Below are 20778 nucleotides of genomic sequence, written 5' to 3' on the forward strand. Positions count from 1 at the left end.
TGGCCTCTTTAGCTGCTGTCAAGTGACAGAACACTGCTAACTTGTTTACAGTACCTCAGAATTAAGACAATAAGGGAAAGTATTGCACAGCTATACTCGTGAAAATGTTGACTATGTATAACTGCTGTCAAGTGAACCCTTTGAAAATTAAGGCAAGGACATACCTGCACAAGCACACTTCAACTCTATAAAAGTATACAAAACTTGTTCAAAAATAAAGTCTAAAATCAACGTTTTTCTTAAAGCAAACATGAAGGTGGCTATTCTTGTCTTGGCCTTGGTTGCCCTCACAGCCAGTGTGGCTTACGCTGCTCCAAGCAACAATGAGAATGCTGAAATTGAAAGATTTGAGGCTCTTCTCGAGAAGATTCTACAAAAAGAGATGGTTGAGCAACAGTCAGAATTAAGGGATGATATGGATTTAGCTAACGAGCAAGTAGATGAACCAAGTGGACCCGATCCACCTCAACAAGATGAAGATGTTGAAATTGAAAGTAGCAAAATCGACACTCTTATCCAGAAACTCTTGAAAAAAAAGTCAGCTAAAGAGGAACATTTCAATGATGAGAATATGGCCCAAGAGCAAGATTTTGATGAAGAAGCTTCAGAAGAAGAAAACTTTGACGAGGACTTAGCAGATGAACAAGATGAGAACATGACCCAAGAGCAAGATTTTGATGAAGAGGCTTCAGAAGAACACTTTGATGAACAAGATGAGAACATGGCTCAAGAGCAAGATTTTGATGAACAAGCAGAAGAAGAAGAAAACTTTGATGAGGACTTAGCAGATGAACAAGATGAGAATATGGCCCAAGAGCAAGATTTTGATGAAGAAGCTTCAGAGCAATATGCTGAAGATGAGCAAAGCGGACCTGACCCATCAGAGGAGGCAGAAATAGAGAGTGACAAAGAAATTGAAGCTATTATCGAGGAAATTAATCGAAGGTTGACCAAACAGCAAGAACTTGATGCCAAGCAGCTGGATGAGGACATAGCTCGATCTCAACGTCTCGAAAATGCTGCTTTAGAGGGAACACTCGATGATTTGGCCCAAGAACAAGATGAGGGAAAAAGTGTTGCTGAAATCGAGAATGAAAAAATCACTGCTCTATTCGAAAAGCTTGCACAAAAATTGGACGAAAAGGAGAAAGAATTGGAAGAGAAAATGGAAGCATTAGCCCAAGAGCAGGATTTGCAGGAAGACGTGGGAACAGAGCAAGAGGAGGCTATGGAACAAGACCATGATGAGAATGAACAGGCATTCGAGGCAGATAAAAAAGAAATGGCTTTCAGTGAGGCTGAAGAAGACGATGATGCTGCCCTTCAAGAGCTCATTGATCAAATGAGGGAATCACTCGACAATAAATAGTAGAGTCTATAATATAAAGATAAAAACAAGAACAGAACATACATAGTCAGTATCGATGTGCTAGCATTTTTATAGTCTCATGTACGTATAAGCATTGTATAGAAGTTGGTCGAGTACAAAGTCTAAGATAGGGAAAATTTGATTGTGAATTTTATTACATGCATGTGCAAGGATAAACAGATCTTACTAACCATTAACATAACAATTTGTTCCAGGTAGTTTATTAACACCAGACGGACGCAAAAAAGGAACTTTGTGTATGCCTAGTACAATATAGAAGCACACACAAAACATTCAGTAAACAGGTAGTTAGAAGCAATTGGATTCAAAGAAACCAAAATTACAAGCATGCTTGTCGGGCAAGAGGTAGCTAGAGGCTCATTGTCAGGACTCACAACAACGGTGCATGTATATAGCAATAGTAAGAGTATACAGACAAACATAGGAACCTATTGTTGATGAAGGGAACCTAAGCCCGAGGTACCATACACAGAATCTATATAGCAGCCAACATGCATAATTATATACACTATACGTGTATTTGTCTGTACAACATTGCGTCCTCTTGTCTATAAAAACACGACACGACTGCCACAGAATAACCGTTCCTCAAACTCATCCAACTACTTACAACCAACTCAAGAAACGCTTAAACATGAAGGTGGCTATTCTCGTCCTGGCGTTTGTTGCCCTCACAGCCAGTGTAGCTTACGCTGCTCCAACTGAAAATGAAGATGCTGAAATTGAGGCATTTCTGAATAAACTGATGGAGCAAGAAGAAACCTCCGAGCAAGACGACCATGCTGCTCAAATGGAGTCTTTCCTTGCCCAACTCCAAGAAGATGATGATGACGGCGAGGAAGCAGCCCTTCAAGAGTTCTTTGCTCGAGAGCAGATCCCAGCTCAGTTGCAAGGATGGTTCAGAAAAGCAGTCAAAACAGTGGGGCGTGCAGCCAAGAGGTATGGACCAAGAGTACTGAAGTACGGACTTAAGTACGGAAAGTACGCCCTACCCCTACTCGCTGGTCGTCGTTAAGCGTCACGCAATCACTGTGGAAACCTACTGTCGAGAACTGAGAAACAGATGTAGAAGTAGACTAGTGTAGAGAGTATATAGAGCTTAGAAATGTTGAAATCAGAAATTGAATTTGGAGTTACAAATAAGAAAGTCAATAGCGGTAAACGTACTGTAATATATTTGGGCTATGCAACGTATATAAGAGCTAGTGTGCAGTAAATACTTACATATATGTTCAAGGAGCAGTGAGCACAATATGACACAGCTTTCTTGCCAATCTATTATGCAGGCTCTTCTTATATTCAGATAAGCAGATAATAAAAAGTGGTAAACAAACAATATAAGGTGTCAACTTCAAACGAAACTATGAATTGAAACCTTGTGGATATACAAGGGAAGGAGTTTCAGTTAGAGAAAATAATGCATGGATGAATATAGAAGTTGTATAAGTTCATGGATACACGCAGCAATCAAAAGATCACTGTGTTATTGTTAAAGCCAATAGGCTAATGTACTATCAACAATATTATTTTACATTTCGTGAACATGTACATGTGAATGACGTTGTAACGGATTGGAGTTGTGCTCTCGCCAGATTTCTTGTTTCTACGCTTTTTGGTGTCCCCCCCGGCCAATCCTAGCAACTTTTCACATTGCAAATGTTTTTGTGGTACTATACTTGTATATTTGTGTTTAAGGCATATAATTATAACTGCTGTTATTTGGTATATGAAACAAATATATATTCTAGTATACAACCTCCAGCTGTGTCCTTGTGTTAATATAAGCCCATATACACTTATACTTTATCTACTATGGACTACCATATAGTATAGCTCAACAAATACTCAGTCTCCACGTAATATACATAATATAGGTATTAGTCTGGGGGCCAGACCTTTTTCTCAGAGGGGGAAGAGAGAAAGAGGTCTGGAGACTCTTGCAGCACTTCTGTGTGCTCTTGGAATGTAAATAGGGGAGGAGACTGTGATATTGGAGGTTATAAAGAAGCAATACTCTCATTTCATTGGCTGTATCTAAATTCCATTGGCTGTAATCCAAATTCCACAGAGGCAATACTCGCATTTCATTGGGTTAAAAATCACATGACATAGGATATGCATCTCATTGGCTCTGGCCATATTCCGCTAGAGCACACAGAAATGCTGCAAGAGTCTCCAGACCTAATCCTAGCTCTCTTGATTTTGCCCCCGAGCTATTAGGTCTGGCCCCCAGACTAATATAGGTATATGTTGTTTAAAGGCATCTGTTTATGAACACAATAATCACGCATTTCTAGATAATTTACTACGACACTGACTTGCATATAATAGTCAGCCTGTATATAGGATTACTATATACATCAATCATTGCATATCAATTCTGTTCAGTCTATATAATTATGCACTAATCTACTCCTACTCCAAGTTTATGTCAGCATGCATGCAGCTGCTTGAAAAAGCTTATCCCTTGATTTTGATACCACGGTAGTACCTGTACTTCTTGTACATGTAGGGGAAGTTCCTATTCGTGTAGCTCTTGATAAAATTCAGCACTTTGTATCCAAAGTCACCATACGCTTTTGCTCCCTTATACAACTTGCTGTAATAGTTCTTGTAATAGTTGTTGTAGTATCGCTTGTAATAGCTGGCATAATAGCCGCTGTTATGTGTGTTGTGGCGATAACACGACCAAGGCCTAGATATAATTCTTTTCTGACTTGTAGCCTTGTCGTTTTTATCGCCTTGAGCTAGTGACATCAGAGCTTTCATATTAACATCACTATCATCTCCATCGTCATCTTGTGCAGCAGCCATTAGAGAGTCGAGTGCTGACATATCTTCATCTTCATCGTTTTCGTCATCATCTTGAGCAGCTGCCAGTAGCGACTGAAGGTCTACATCATCCTCGTCTTGCTCTGTTGCGTCTCGAGCATTTCCCAGGATTTCTTGAACGTCCTGCTGATTTGGTACAGCCCACACCAGGCTGCTGGTGAGAGAGATCAGTGCTATCAGAGCAATGGCTGTCTTCATTTTGGAACGTTAACGTACTGTAATTATTCTTATTTCTGTTTCTTAGTTGATCACTTTTATAGTGCACGAGTTTCCTACCAATGTTACTACTGCTTTTACTCCATGCATACGGTGTTTGATTCCAGTTAGTCTCCCTGGCGTAAGGCTTTAGACTAAAGAACTTCAACAGTTACTTTCACTTATAGTGCATGAGTTTCCGACCAATGTTACTAACACATCTGCTTTTGCTTGCATTTACTCCATGTGGTGTTTGGTGCCAATCAGTCTTCCTGCCGTAAGGCTTTGGACTGAAGAACTTCAACAGTGACACAACATTAAAAAGATAAAGTAGTGTTCGAGCAGTTAAAGCAATTTGAACACCTAAATGTGTAAGCACACACTAAAGCTGATCATATTTGCCTGGTATAAACTTTTATAGTCATTAGAAACAACAGTTTAATCCACCTAACAACTGAGATCAAGGCGTGAAAATGTATGGGCCGGTGCATGTATAATCACAACACGGAGAACAGTTATACAAACACAAACGTACACTACTTGATAAAACTCAAATGCATTATTTAAGTGAGTATTCCTTCCACTACAAGAATCACTGAACACTAGATGCCTGGGCATCAGTGACAAGCACTCAGTCATGCACGTTCACTGTTAGTCAAACTAGCCATAACTCTAGGAAAGAAGCTTTAGTTTGCTAATCCTAAGAGACGTGGCTTTCTAGAAGCCTATATATAGAAGCTGTTGTTTTTGTCGCATTGCAACTGTTGAGCAGTTACAGCTGGAACAGACACAGACAGACATACACATGAATGCACACAATCAGCTTTATCGTATCCCTTGTGCGGCTATGTCTCGAGGCATAATTAAGGGACTAGATGTACAAACCAAACGCAAAATAGCTATAAGAAAAACATTTACTCAGATACTAAACAAACTCAGAATACACAAGACGGCAGACAGACAGACAGACAGACAGACAGACTGACTACAATACGCTGCGGCGCGCCTCGGGTTAATTGTGTCCCTAGACAAAGGCCACCCTAGGAGCCACCCCCCCTCCCCTTTGAGCTTTAATATCCAGGTCTTGTGACTTCGCAATGAAGCTCTCTTGAATAACAGCAACATCCAAATTCATAAACCATAACTGAAAGCATGCTCGTCAGGCAAGAGGTATAGCTAGCAGTATATTAGGTTCACCGTCAATGACACACAACAAGGGTGCTATGTGTAGCAAGAGTAATAGCGTACAAACCCATGCATGCATGCAAAATAAATATACGTAGGTATACTAAATTCATATACCCCACTTGGGGTCTGTATCATAGCAACTGGGTGGGGTTTAACTACCATAAACCCCAGCCCTGGAGCACATTCCTCATAAACTCCCTTGCCTTGAGGGCGCACTGATTTTATACTAGATCTACACAGCCAAAAAGAAGCCAGACACTTGTTAACAAGGGCAGGACAGATGGGTGGGGCTCGCTAAACACCAGGAAGGCTGGAGGATAGGTGGGGCTCACTGCTTGGACATTGAAAAGTTAGTGTGTAGAGCAAGAAGCTTAGTACTGGCTTCAAGCTATACGCACAAGCTTTTTGTTCGTTTTTAATAGTTTTTGAGACTGTTAGCTAGTTGTATCCAAGGTGAGGTAGCTTAGGTAGCTCATTCAAGTGGGTATATAACACTTATTGTCCACTACATTCAATTTTATGGCAAACGTAAACCATCCTTGGCCTCGGGGCTTCGCCCTCGTCCTCGGAGGTTTACTGCCATAAATTCTGATGTAGTGGACAATAAGTATAACATAATTATATTTGAAAGAAGTATATAATGCGCATTTTGCAAGTCAGTCGTACATGTACCAATCTTTTAATGATCTCAATAACATGTTGAACAAACTAATTCACACACTGATTTAATGATTAAATGATTCATTCTATACATATAGCTGCTATACAGTGCTACAACAGTTTTCTACGACTCGGTTTTTCAGTTCCAGTTAATTTGACCTCACCCAATTTAGCACTGGTTGGGCTGTTGTCCAGACCTGTATCCCCTAGACCTTCTCCTGGACATGCTACGCCTTCTCCCAGACCTGCTGGACCTTCTCCTCGATCTGCTGGACCTTCTCCTCGATCTGCTGGACCTTCTCCTCGACCTGCTGGACCTTCTCCCAGACCTGCTAGATCTTCTCCCGAACCTACTCACAAACCTTCTCCCAACCCTACTGAATAGCCGTCCCCCGAGACGAGCAACACTCCCCCAAAATTGAGCTTTGACATCTGGGTCTTGTGACTTGGCAATCAGCTCTTGAAGAGCAGCAACATCCAAATCACTATCATCACTATCGTCATCTTGTGATTCTGCAATAAGCTCTTGGACCGCAGCCTCCAATTGAGCTTTGACATCTGGGTCTTGTGACTTGGCGATCAACTCTTGAAGAGCAGCAACATCCAAATCACTATCATCAGTATCATCATCTTGTGATGTTGCAATAAGCTCTTGGACCGCAGCCTCCAATTCGTCCTCGTCCTCGTCCTCGTCCTCGTCGTCACTTTGAACTTCGTCGAGATCGCTGCTCTGGTTATCTACAACATCGTCGTCATCATCATCATCATCACTTTCTTGTTCGGAAGCTGTTTCCTCCTCTTCATTCATGAGTTTACGGAGGAAGTCCTCGACTTGTGCCCCATCTTGCTTGTGGGTAGACATCAGATTTTGAATGAAAGATTCCATTTCAGCCTCCTCTTTGTCAACCAGAGGAGTTCCATAGGCTGACACAGCCAAAGCAAAGATAAGAATTGCAACCTTCATCGTTCGATTGTTGGCGATTTGATTCGATGCGGAGAAACAATCGATGGCTAGCATTTATACAAAACTGTTTATATACAAAAGCTCTAATGCATTGTTTGAGTGAATATTCCTTCCACTACAGGATTCCCTGAACACTAGATGCCTGGCCATCAGTGACAAGCACGCATGCATGTACTCTATGCATGTGGTGTCTATATCTTCCTGTATTCATGTGGTAAGGTTTTGGATGGAAGAACTTCAAGTGACACAACATTATATGATAAACTAAAGTTAGTATAGTATTCGAGTAGTTAAACGTAATTTGAACACCTATATATAGGCATATATACATGCACAGCACTATAGCTAAAAACTTGTTTGTATGTATACATGAATATCATTACTGAAACAACAGCATTGATACTATAATGTATAGTATCTATGGTTCATCCATGGAGAACAAGGCATGAGAATGTGTGCATGGGCCGGTATAATCAGCAGATAGGAGTACACAGGAGTACACATGCAGGAGAACAATTGAGGCTATAATAGCATACACAAATGCACGTATATATTTTAATCGAGTGCTAATGCCTCGATCGATGGAGGCACAAAGCTTTACAACACGAAGCTACTATCCTATACATAAAATACTTTTTACAAACAAGAATGGTGCACACGAGTGAGAAATGATCGACCACGCAATTGTTGTTAAAAAGAATCCCAAAAGAAGTTCAAAGAGCATTATAATAATTATTGATGGCTACATTAATGACTAAACACTGCTTTCACGCCCGCACGCACGCACGCGCACACACACACACAGGCAAATTATTGACCATGCAGCTTTTATGTGCGACACACACATACACACACACACACACACACACTACTGCATACCTCGCTTCCGCATGCGCACATCGAGGCATAATAAAGCTCTAATGAGTGAGTATTCCTTCCACTACAGGATTCCCTGTACACTAGGTGCCTGGGCATCAGTGACAAGCACTCATGCATGTACTCCATGCATGTACGTAGTGCTTTGTTCCCATCTTCATGCAGTAAGGTTTTGGACGGAAGAACTTCAACAGTGACACAAACATTAAAACATGTGACAAACTGAAGTACATGCATGCATGTATATACAGTGTTAGAAATTACTCACTGCCATCGGTCATTGACCAGACGTTTAATTAGAATGACCATGCATTCCTGCATGTGTCCGATCAGTATGACCAGGCATAAATGACATTAATTTTGACCATACAGTCAATAACAATTATTTCTAACACAGTGTATACAGTGCTTGAGAAGTTAAGAACAAGCGTACACAAAAGCTGCATGGTCAATAATTTGCCTGTTTATAAATCAATAGTATTTAATGAAATTCCACTGTAAGCAGTTTTATGCCATCAACCGAATGAGAACAATTAGGGTATGAAAATATGTGAGAATAATTTGGAGTATATATTTATACGTAAGAATATCGTACTCTACCGAGATTACGCCCACCCCCACTATTGAATGAAAATTCCTGCATAGGCTGATTTGCCTCGAGAATACGCCCACCAGGAAGTGATGCATTTGTCAGTGAGCAGTGGTTAAGAAAGGTTTAACAGTTTCTTGTGTAAGCTCTGAAGATAGCAATAGTTACTCCTATTTGCATGCAAGTACTGTTATAAGAGACAAGTCTCTGAATCTCTATTGAAGACTCTGACTGCATGTGACAAGGAACAACCTTCTGATGCAGAATCTTGACTTGTATACTTTTGTTGTATTTCAAGAGCTGGCCTCAGACGCAGAGAGGAAAGACGTAATGTGTGGGTGTAATTTTGAGGCAAACACCTGGATGGGCTTACATGTAATTTCGAGAAAAAACTACTGTTTTCGAAATTAATCCCATCCCACCTGTATAGCTGCTTTGTAGCATGCAATTAGAGTGGGCATAACCTCGGGTGTACACAACACCCACACACATTCAAGAATATGCATGTGATCGCATGTGTCACTGTCAAGCTATATAGCTACAGAGATTTCTCAGACAATAATTATAATACATGGTGGTTTTTCATAATTATAGTAATGACTTTTAGCCAGAATAATACGATTTTATTGCATATCAGACTATGATGTAACTACTGCAGCATACAACTACTCTACTGACACACTATATTAATTTTATTGCACCATAATTATACTCATGCTATCAAATTGTTTCCAATTGCATGCATTCTTACTGTGTTGTGGCTTATTATCTGAACTATATGGAGCACGATGTCATAAATAATTGGGGAGGGAGAAGTCTTAAACATATATAATTAGTAAAGATACTAATGATGTATGCATGCGCCTCACAAATGACATCAACTATAGACTATATAAAGAGTGACTCAATGTAGCACTACACACAAAACTCAAAGAATATTCAATCAATTAAGTGAGAGCTGCTAAAATGCTGTCATTTTACTGTAACAACACTATATATATAGAAACGTTATAAGATAATGTCATCAACTATATAGCCATCATGAACACAACATCTACAACTAACTAGTAACAACACTATAGAAGCGTTATAAGATAATGTCATCAACTATATAGCCATCATGAACCATCATGAACACAACATCTACAACTAACTAATCATTTTTCCTTAATTGTTGTTGTTCACAGTTCAGTTCTCTCTTTTCAATCAGCCCTTGAAGCACTTGTAAGCCTTGTAGGCTTTTCCAAGAAAAGGTACGTGAGGTAAGACTTTTTTGAAAATTGGATGCTTAACAACTTTCTTAATCCCTCGGGAGACCTTACGAATGATTTTTCTAATTCTCCACCTACGCCACTGTGCTTTTACTTCGGGGTCTTGTTCTCGAGCGATCAGCTCTTGAAGCATTGCAATATCGTTGTCTCCATCATCCTCTTGCATTTGGGCCAGCATCGAATCAATATCTTGATCGTTCAGTTCTTCTTGTTCAGAGACTGTTTCCTCTTCTTCATTCATGAGTTTCTCGATGAATTGCTCAACGTTCTCTACATTGTGTCCTTTCATGAGATGCTGAACAAATACCTCAACTTCAGCCTCCTCGTTGATTTGATCGGCTGCAAAAGCTGACACAGCAGCCAACACGAGAACAAGAATTGCAATCTTCATCGTGATCCAAGTGTTGATGAGAATGTTCAGCAATCATTACTGATGAGCTTTTATACAAATTTTACATGGATATAAATTATGCTACACATGTATAGGAGGAAAATTGATTTTTGCTGCAAATGAGATAAACAGTTTCACTTGACAACTGGAAAGTCTTCCTTCCATTACCAGAACCCAGGTCGAAGGATGCAATTATTCTTATAGGGCATTCGAACCTGTTTACACGCGCTAACATGGAGGTTTGTTCCTACCAATAGATCTTCCTTGCATTAAACGGATGGTCTTCCTATAATGGATGGAAGACAGGAACTTTAATACTAAAGCCCCATAATTATACTATAGTAATAGTATAACTATATATATCTACCAAAACTCTTATATGCGATGTTCTGAAAGCTGTATACATGCACATATACTGCAATAACAAGAAAGAGCTCTCTATAAAAAGCAAGCATAATTCAAAAGATTGCATTCCCTTTCTAACCTTCCACTAGTCACGATTGACTCAACAATGAAGGTGGCTATTCTCGTCCTGGCATTGGTTGCCCTCACAGCCAGTGTGGCTTATGCTGCTCCTGGCATTGAAAATGAAAATGCTGATGCTGAAATTGAGGCTCTACTCAGAGAGATCATGAACAAGGGGGAGCAAAATACAGGGGAAATCGAATCGCTTCCACAAGATGAAGAAGATGAGGATAACGAGGCCATATTGCAAGAGTTTTACGCCCGCGAACAAGTTCCAGTCGAGATCCAAGGATGGTTTAGGCGTGCTGTTAGGAAGGTGGGGCGATTCGTGAGGAGGAAGGTGATTCCTTTTGCTCGTAGAGTGTACGGGGCCTACAAGTGCTACAAGGGATAGACTTCTGCTAGAAAGTGAACACTAAAAATAATTATGTGTAGAGCTTGAAGGACTAGTGACTATAAAAAGTTGAATTTTTGTAGAATAATTATTACGTATATTTGTCAACTCTGAATTGCTAACCTTGCCATGGCTGTTGACTGATAGATCAAAGAGGAGGGTTATACAATAAATTGTGTATGAGCATGGAAGCTGGCTAAGCAGCAAGTAGCATATAATTATATATAGGAGCAATAAAATCAAATTGCTGAAACTTTTGAGAACTCTGAGTTTTAGTGGTGCATGAGATGTGGACTAGGATCACAGCAAAGTTAGCAAGTCAGCTCCTGGTATGTCCTGGGGCTAAAGAAGTAACAAACCACAACTCTAGCTTTCTACTTTAGGGACGTCGGTCAACCCTTTCTATTGATCCTGGTAAATGATTACTTTAGCTGCAAATACGCAATAAGTCATACCTCAAATAAAGGCTGTTAGGCCATCCATGTAGCCAATGCAAGTTCACAAGCTTTTCGACAGCTGCATGGCAAAGCTTTAACATCAAAATGTACCACTATTAAAACTAATAACTTCTTTGGAGGCTAAACGCAGTGCTATATATGGCATCCAGGTGAGTAGACTCACATAATTATCACAACAGACTATACTATAACCCGTGGCCGCCCCCACGCACCTCGGGTTAACTACAATTGTATATACAGTGCATCCAGTCTAGAGAGTAGATTACAACAAATGTGTGAGTAGTTGTACTTTAATGTATGATTGGAACATTTCTAGGTAAATGAATAAGCTACAACAAATATTTCCCCAAAAGTTGTAATATAATTATTATAGTGGAACATTTATAAAAAAATGTCTGTACATGCATGTAATATCAAATCTTTGGAAGTGGACAAGTTTTTCTTATTTGTGAACCTTAGCCTTTAAAATCTGCACCTAACCGAAACGGCACTAAAAATTAGCAATTTTGAGTACTGCGGAGGATGTGTAGACAATGTACACATCGAATCTTGCGTAAGATAGCCAAACTATTAAATTTTAATAACAAAATCCCAAACCTTAGCCGGAAATTGTTGGTCTTTTCCCACCAATTTTTGGCTGTTCTACTAATCACCACAAACCACACCAACTAATGTTGCCATGGAAACGATATGTGTTGTAGCTTATTCATTCACGTAGTATATAGAATTGTATGAGCACATTATCTTTAAAATGTTCCCAATTATCAGATATTCAACTACTCACAAACTGTACGTGCTTTATCACTCCAACTTTAACCTTTACAGTTGAAGGTTGGATGTGTTATTGTCACAACAACTGCAGTTTAGAAATACTGATAAGCAACATGTAGCGTAAACAACACTTATATCACAGTACTATTATTATGATAGAGCTATGTGTTAGAAACTGAAATTAACTTTTGGTAATAAAGAGAAAATCCTATAAAAGGAAACCAAAACAAAAAATCGGAAAATTCACAGTAACGAAACGATTGAAACTCGAGTATGAAGGTGGCTATTCTCGTCCTGGCATTGGTTGCCCTCACAGCCAGTGTGGCTTACGCTGCTCCTGTTGAAGAAACAGAGCTTGAGGCTATGCTTCAATTGCAAGATGTTTTTGTATCTCAACAAACAGAAGACAATTTTGCAGACGAAACACTTCTAGAGAAGCTAATGCAACAAGAAACAGCTTCAGAGCAAGACAAGATGCAGTCTATTCTCGCTCAAATTCAAGAAGAGCAAATTGATGCTGCGCTGCAGGACTTTTACGCAGAAGAGCAAGTACCGGCTGAACTGCAAGGATGGCTTAAGAAGACGTTCAAAAAGGCCGGAAAATTTCTGAAGAAAAACAAGTCATCAATCATCGGGGCAGGTATCAAGTATCTATTGGGTCGCTAGGAAAGAAGCAATGGAACTGACAAGAGACTATTAACTGAACTAGAGTGTAGAATACCGTATAGCGGGTAATTTTGCTGGTGCAAATTTTCCGTATGACTTGCCGAATTAAATATTTCATATTTTAATATTCATACAGCTCAGGATAGTGCCTTAAACCAAGAGTAGATAAGAGTACTCTTATCTACTCTTGGTTGAACCTATTGCCGTAAAATAATTACTTTTCGTATGAAAATACGAATGTTTTAAAAATAACCCGTTTGTAGCTAAACGATTTGCACATGCAGTGTCGAGATACATTAAGACAAAAAAATGGAAAATGTACCGCTACGTGTATACAGCATACAATCAGTGAGAGCTGCTAACATGTTCTCAAATAATGAAATCTTCCATAACAATTTATAATCATCATCATGAACACAATATGAAACTACTCTACAAGTTGAGTCCACACTAAAACTATCATTCTAACAATTGTTATTGCGTTCATATGCAGCTCTCAGTTCTCCCATTTACGTATATTGAAGTGTTTCTTCAAGCACTTGGCACCCCTGTAAACTTTGTAGGCTGTTCCAACATAAGGGATTTTTCCGATTACATGAGGCGCGATCTTCTTGACCAGTGGGTGCCTAACAAATCGCCTAACTCCTCGATACACCCTGCGAAATCTGAACCTGCGCCTGCGCCTACGCCTGCCCCACTGTGCTGTCACTTCAGGGTCTTGTTCTCGAGCAATCAGCTCTTGAAGCATTGCATTATCGTCATCGTCATCCCCATCATCACCCTCTTGCATTTGGGCCAGCATCAAATCAATATCTTGATCGTCCAGTTCGTCTTGTTCAGAGACTGTTTCCTCTTCTTGATTCATGAGTTTCTCGATGAATTGCTCAACGTTCTCTACATTTTGTCCTTTCATGAGATGCTGAATAAATTCTTCAACTTCAGCCTCCTTGTTGATTTGATCGGCTGCAAAAGCTGACACAGCAGCCAACACGAGAACAAGAATTACAATCTTCATCGTGATCCAAGTGTTGATGAGAATGTTCAGCAATCATTACTGATGAGCTTTTATAGTAAAATTTGATACACTATGCTACACGTGTATAGGAGGAAAATTGATTTTTGCTGCAAATGAGATAAACAGTTTCACTTGACAACTGGAAAGTCTTCCTTCCATTACCAGAACCCAGGTCAAAGGATGCAATGATTCTTATAGGGCATTTGAACCTGTTTACACACGCTAATATGGAGGTTTGTTCCTACCAATAGATCTTCCTTGCATTAAGCGGATGGTCTTCCTGTAATAGATGGAAGATCTATAGACAGGAACCTTAATACTAAAGCCCATACTAGTAACAGTAATCGAAGCTCTTAATATATATATTTATATGTGATGTTCTAAGAGCTGCATGTATACACTGCAATAACAAAAAGAGCGCTTTATAAAAAGCAAGCAGAGTTCACAAGATTGCATTCATTTGCTCCTAACCGAACTATTCAACTAGTCACGGTTGACTCTAACATGAAGGTGGCTATTCTTGTTCTGGCATTAGTTGCCCTCACAGCCAGTGTGGCATATGCTGCTCCTGGCATTGAAAATGAAAATGATGATGCTGAAATCGAGGCTCTACTCAGGGAGATCATGAATAAGGACAACAAGGAGGAGGAGCAAAATACAGGGGAAATCGAATCGCTTCCACAAGATGAAGAAGATGAGGATAACGAGGCCATACTGCAAGAGTTTTACGCCAGAGAGCAAGTTCCAGTCGAGATGCAAGGATGGTTTAGGCGTGCTGTTAGGAAGGTGGGGCGATTCGTGAGGAGGAAGGTGATTCCCTTTGCTCGTAAAGTGTACGGTACCTACAAATGCTACAAGGGATAGACTTCTGCGGCTATACACTACGAATTTGAACACTATAAACTATATGTAGAGCTTGAAGGACTATAGAGTGACTATAGAAGAACTGTAGAGATTGTCATAAAACTGAGTTGTTCTACTACCGTATTATTATAGAATATTTTGCGAACGTTGACCCTTTGCGATCTAACTATTGCGTTCTGGCAAGGATTGTTGTGTGTTTACTAGTACTAATTTAGATTTTGCGATTTTATTGTTGGATTGACCAACCCTCGCAAAGTTCGCATATGTTTGATGCTCACAAAACATTCTAGTAATACAGTATAGAAGTTATTACATCAACTATATGTATACATTATACGTGCATGCTTATCAATCTAAGAAGGTCATGACCTATAATATAAAGGTTAAAAGGTTGCATGATTTGCGTGTATTGTCCGTGCAAGCAACGTAACATGTTACAAACAAACACTCACATGACAGTACTATACATGTACTACTATCATAGAGCTACGTGTAACACAGGCCTTGGGAAACTTTAAAATCTATATATCTATTGGGAAATACTTCTTTCGCAATAAGAATTTAACTTTCGATATAATTATTCCCTTGTAAACTGATGGTGCTGAATATAAAAAGGAGCTAGAAAAAAAACATTTAGTACTGCGGTCAGAACAAAAAAATCACAAAACTCGGCAGCTAAACGATTGATTCTTAAACATGAAGGTGGCTATTCTCATCCTGGCATTGGTTGCCCTCACAGCCAGTGTGGCTTACGCTGCTCCTGTTGAAGAGACAGAGCTTGAAGCTATGCTTCAAGATGTTTTCGGATCTCAACAAACAGAAGACGACACCGCAGACGAAACACTTTTAGAGAAGCTAATGCAACAAGAAACAGCTGCAGAGCAAGACAAGGAGTCTATTCTCGCTCAAATTCAAGAAGAACAAATTGATGCTGTGCTGCAAGAGTTTTTTGCAGAAGAGCAAGTACCAGCTGAACTGCAAGGATGGTTCAAGAGGAAGCTCAAACAGGCAGGAAAGTATCTCAAGAAAAACAAATCAAAGATTATCGACACAGGTATCAAGTATGGACTTAAGTATGGACTCAAGCGTCTATTCGGCGGCTAGGAAATAAACAAGAGAACTGACAAGAGACAGATGACTTAAGTTCATATTACGAATTTTGCCTAGTACACATAATTTTGTAGCTTATAACAATTAGCACAGTGTTGAGATAACACTCAATATTATTAGGACCTGAGGGGCTTCATTGATTACATCAAAAATAATTGTGAATACAATGAAAGTAGCATCTCTAAAACTGCATGAGTGTTGCATGTATATACTATACATACTAAAAGCTGCATGTTTGGTAAAAATATGAAACTGTATAGTATACATCTTGGTGCTATGTAAACCTCATCGATCCAAGCAAGATGATATTAAACTGTGACCTTTACAGAGGGGGAGATTCATGTGTCGTTGTTAACACTGTTTGTTTTGCGTGTGTTTTCGGCTTCTCAGAATTCAGAGAAACTATAAAGAAACACACAAAACACACACCAATACTATAAAATATGTAATCTTAGAAAACAACTGAATGGCTTATGCAAACATTCTGTTTTAAAATGAAGGTGATCACAGGAATCTATAAAAGAAAGCCAGAAAAATCATCTCTAGTCGGAGCAAATTCACAGAAATTAAGCAACTAAACAGTTTATTTTCGAAGTTAACATGAAGGTGGCTATTCTCGTCCTGGCATTGGTTGCCCTCACAACCAGTGTGGCTTATGCTGCTCCTGTTGAAGAAACAGAGCTTGAGGCTATGCTTCAAGATGTTTTCGGATCTCAACAAACAGAAGACGACTCTGCAGATGAAACACTTCTACAGAAGCTAATGCAAGCTTCAGAGCAAGACAAGATGAAGTCTATTCTCGCTCAAGTTCAAGAAGAGCAAATTGATGCTGCGCTGCAGGAGTTTTTCGCACAAGAACAAGTACCGGCTGAACTGCAAGGATGGCTTAGCAGAAGTATAAAACGATTTGTCAAGCCAACAATTGGGAGAGTTATCAAGTATGGGGTATTCGGTCGCTAGGAAAGAAGCAAGAGAACTAACAAGAGACAGTTGACTTAGAGATTGCAGATTTTGCATAATTTTCTACTGAACAATAATATTAGTATTGAAATGATAACACTGAAATACGATTTGAAGGGATTTAGAGGGATTATAATAAACTAGTTCACAATGAGCTAAAAACTGGGTGTTGTAAAAGCTGTTAAGTGGTCAAAGTCAAATAAATACCGTATAGCGGGTAATTTTCGTAGGGTAAAAACTCGAGAAACGGTGGTTTTCGTTAGTAAAAATTTCGTTTAGTCTTGTGTTGTCTGCCTGCATTTCTACGTTCCGGTAGGCCATGCCTACGTTAAAATTTCGTGGAGGTCAGCTTGCCCACAAAATAATGAATATTTTACCACACGAAAATTACCCGCTTATACGGTAATAGAATGAAACTGTAAAATACATTGAGAATAGATAATAGTACTCTTGATGCTATGTAAACCTCATCAATCCAAGAAAGATAATAATATGCTATTAAACTGTGACCTTTACAAAGGGGGGAGGGGGTGTTCAAGGTTTCATTGTTATACTATTCAGAGAAACCGAAGACACACACAAACAAATAACAACACTATATGTTATCTTAGAGCTAACAACTAAATGGCTCATCCAAACATTTTGTTTTAAAATGGAGGTGATCACAGGATCTATAAAAGGAAGCCAGAAAAATAATGTTATAGTCGGAGCAAATTCACAGAAATTCAGGAACTATAAACGGTTGAAACGCTCAAACATGAAGGTGGCTATTCTCGTCCTGGTATTGGTTGCCCTCACAGCCAGTGTGGCTTACGCTGCTCCTGTTGAAGAAACAGAGCTTGAGGCTATACTTCAAAAAATGAATCTTAGAACCTTTCTTAGAACCTTTTTTTTCGGAGGATCTCAACCAACAGCAGCGGACGACTCTGCAGATGAAACACTTCTAGAGAAGCTAATGCAACAAGAGACAGCTTCAGAGCAAGACAAGACAAAGTCTATTCTCGCTCAAGTTAAAGAAGAGCAAATTAATGCTGCGCTGCAGGAGTTTTTCGCAGAAGAGCAAGTATCGGCTGAACTGCAAGGATGGGTTAACAGGGCAATAAACTATATCAATAGGACAGGTACGAGGTTGTTCCCTGGCCGCTAGGACTAAAAACGGAACAACATCAAAGAGACAATTGACTGAAGTAGCATTTTAGTTTTGCAGTTGGATAATTTTAACTCCATGCAGTGTACATGTATGTGTTTATACTTGAATGAACAACATATATAATACAACATTACTGTCAAAATTGAATTATAATACGTAACACTAATACTATGATATTATCCTATGGATACTGAGGATTATCACGAGTCTGTGCCAGTAACTGCACGAGTGCCTGCAAGGCACGAGTGACAGTTACTAGGCACGGACGAGTGATAATCATCAGTATCCATGGGATAATGCATTTATTGCTTGGCAACCAAAATGTAGGTTGAATCTGCGCATGCGCAACATGCGGTTGCTTTATCAACCAGAAGAATGCGTAGCAACAAAATTGAGTTCTCCCAGTTGAAGACGAGTTTAAGAGAAAGAAAACAGCTAGAAAGACAAAGAAATAAGACTCTAGAACACCAAGAGAGCTTGCAGAAGGCTACTTAAAGATTTTGTAGAGAACAGACAAGAAAAAAAGACAAGAAAAACGTTGACAACCAGCAACCCGTTTTGAAAATGGATAGTTCTGAAGGATAAACAGCATGTGCTTGCTTTCTATCATGCTCCAGTGTATCAGAAGAGGAAACATGCACCGCTATAACTGAAGAAAAGTGTGACAACCGTTTTTGAAGCCAAAACGACTTTATACAAGCCTGAACAGGCTTATATGGTGGTGCAGTACACTTCTACATGTGCAATACTCCGCTCAAAGCACCCACTTCCAACACTGATGCCTGTTTGATGCGTTAAATAAGAACACTGACAACCTCCTGACCCTCAGCTTCACTGCAAAAAGAGCACAGAAGTGATACAGAGCATCAGAAAACAAGAAAAGAGACTGATAAACATTGCAATGCATGATTATAAGTGTGTAAACTATGTTTTTCTTGTTCTCTCACTGCTGAAAACGTTTTATTCCAAATAATAATCACTTCCTAGTGTGCAATAACAAGTGTGCAATAATACTTCCGGGTGTGCGATATGGAAAAATATCTGCACAGTCGGTGATGAGTCGCTTCCTGTGCAATTTGAATGTAAAACGCTGATGTCAGCACTTATTAAAAAGCAATAATTGATATTATTATCTATAAACAAACTGACAAACAATAGTATATGCTACTAAGCTGAAATATCTGTTCTGAAGGTTTTTTCGATTGTTAATTTCTAGCCAGCCAACAAAGGAAGAATAACTGGCAATAATGCTAGGCCAATTTTAAGCACTGTGGGGCCGTATTTTTTTAGCACCTTTCCTGTTATTTTAAGAACTTTCTTTCCAATCTTGAGCCCTTTTTTCCCAAGCTTTCCGACTTTTGATTTGAATTTTCGAAGCTTCTTTCCCAATTTCTTGAAAGCTTTCTTGAAGTTCTTCTTGAAACGGGCCTGTACTTCAACCGGTACTTGCTCTTGTGCAAAGAATTCTTCAATTGCTGCGTCGACATGAGCATCGTACATCGCATTGGTCTCCAATTCCACCTGATCATCATTCTGTTGCTCTGCTATTTGTTGGAAAAGTTCGTTGATGAAACGCTCAATTTCAGCAACTTCTTTAGAAGACATCAACTCTTGAATGGCAGCTTCATCTTCATTCTCAGTAGGAGCAGCGTAAGCCACACTGGCTGAGAGGGCAACAAATGCTAAGACGAGAATAGCCACCTTCATGTTTGAGTGTTTCTGATATTGCAGCAACTGTAGTAACCCACAGCTTAGCTTTTATAAAAAAAACTTTATGCAAAATAATACATGCACGTATTAAGTGTATCTATAGATGTATTTACTTGATATGATAATTATTTGATTCCCAAATGTTCATCAATTGCATGGACTTTCTCACAGTAAAACAATCAATTGTTCTTATGAAAGTTATCAAGCCTAACACGATATACATATGAGGGCACTATACACACGAGAGCAATTTAGCTAGTATAAATAATTATTGATTGTGGTCCATATGCAATACCGTTGTGAAGTAAGGTTTTGATGACAGTCATTTGTAATTTTATCATGCAGCATACTAACCTGTGCCTATAATAAACACTGAAAGCAAAAACAGTACTCGTACACACATCTTTAAATGAATGTATACAGTAAACAGAGATCACTTTACAAAACATAATGTGATTGAAACTATATATATTTGGTAATACAACCAGGTCAATAGGCCCGAAGTCTCGATGGTCTATTTTAGCAATCCACTGTGTTGGTGTGCCCAAGGCCGGGTGACTAGCCTAAGCAAGTGTTTTATCATTGTACATAATTGTACAATGTCATGCATACGTGTACAACAGCATTGCTCGAACCGAATTACACGGTCAGTCTAAGTGCTATATAGCCTTAAGTCTATGTGCCAGCTCAGGAAAGGTCAATCTTAAGACTTTAAACATCTGCCCACACGTACACACACACTGACAGGGATGTGCCCACACTGGTTGGTTGGTGGTCGGTACTAACCACCACCTCATAATTATAGGCCTATAGTTTACCACATAAAAAGAGGCAAATTTGTATTGAGAGTGAGGATATA

General features: G+C 39.3%; 9 protein-coding genes across 9 annotated transcripts in view; 3 read left to right on the forward strand and 6 right to left on the reverse strand.

Annotated features, from left to right (window-relative positions):
- Positions 1 to 20778, reverse strand: part of LOC135337480 (dynein axonemal heavy chain 7-like) — a 63548-nt gene that overhangs the window by 39176 nt on the left and 3594 nt on the right. The window lies entirely within an intron of this gene.
- Positions 201 to 1511, forward strand: LOC135337497 (Golgi integral membrane protein 4-like). The gene has a single exon (XM_064533438.1). It carries the CDS (start codon positions 251 to 253, stop codon positions 1367 to 1369), a length of 1119 nt encoding a protein of 372 aa, XP_064389508.1. The 5' UTR covers positions 201 to 250; the 3' UTR covers positions 1370 to 1511.
- On the forward strand, positions 1920 to 2544 carry LOC135337524 (uncharacterized). Its single transcript, XM_064533465.1, has one exon. It carries the CDS (start codon positions 2025 to 2027, stop codon positions 2403 to 2405), a length of 381 nt encoding a protein of 126 aa, XP_064389535.1. The 5' UTR covers positions 1920 to 2024; the 3' UTR covers positions 2406 to 2544.
- Positions 3654 to 4555, reverse strand: LOC135337514 (uncharacterized). The gene has a single exon (XM_064533456.1). The coding sequence runs from the start codon at positions 4418 to 4420 to the stop codon at positions 3851 to 3853; it is 570 nt and encodes a 189-aa protein (XP_064389526.1). The 5' UTR covers positions 4421 to 4555; the 3' UTR covers positions 3654 to 3850.
- On the reverse strand, positions 6271 to 7307 carry LOC135337501 (uncharacterized). Its single transcript, XM_064533443.1, has one exon. It carries the CDS (start codon positions 7281 to 7283, stop codon positions 6435 to 6437), a length of 849 nt encoding a protein of 282 aa, XP_064389513.1. The 5' UTR covers positions 7284 to 7307; the 3' UTR covers positions 6271 to 6434.
- LOC135337521 (uncharacterized) lies at positions 9615 to 10400 on the reverse strand. Its single transcript, XM_064533462.1, has one exon. It carries the CDS (start codon positions 10354 to 10356, stop codon positions 9901 to 9903), a length of 456 nt encoding a protein of 151 aa, XP_064389532.1. The 5' UTR covers positions 10357 to 10400; the 3' UTR covers positions 9615 to 9900.
- On the reverse strand, positions 13477 to 14162 carry LOC135337517 (uncharacterized). The gene has a single exon (XM_064533459.1). The coding sequence runs from the start codon at positions 14123 to 14125 to the stop codon at positions 13607 to 13609; it is 519 nt and encodes a 172-aa protein (XP_064389529.1). The 5' UTR covers positions 14126 to 14162; the 3' UTR covers positions 13477 to 13606.
- Positions 13477 to 19978, reverse strand: LOC135337518 (uncharacterized). Its single transcript, XM_064533460.1, has one exon. It carries the CDS (start codon positions 19914 to 19916, stop codon positions 19422 to 19424), a length of 495 nt encoding a protein of 164 aa, XP_064389530.1. The 5' UTR covers positions 19917 to 19978; the 3' UTR covers positions 13477 to 19421.
- On the forward strand, positions 15606 to 16254 carry LOC135337523 (uncharacterized). Its single transcript, XM_064533464.1, has one exon. It carries the CDS (start codon positions 15686 to 15688, stop codon positions 16091 to 16093), a length of 408 nt encoding a protein of 135 aa, XP_064389534.1. The 5' UTR covers positions 15606 to 15685; the 3' UTR covers positions 16094 to 16254.

Source organism: Halichondria panicea, chromosome 6, assembly GCF_963675165.1.
Source record: "Halichondria panicea chromosome 6, odHalPani1.1, whole genome shotgun sequence".
In the NCBI taxonomy this organism is placed as follows: Eukaryota; Metazoa; Porifera; class Demospongiae; order Suberitida; family Halichondriidae; genus Halichondria; species Halichondria panicea.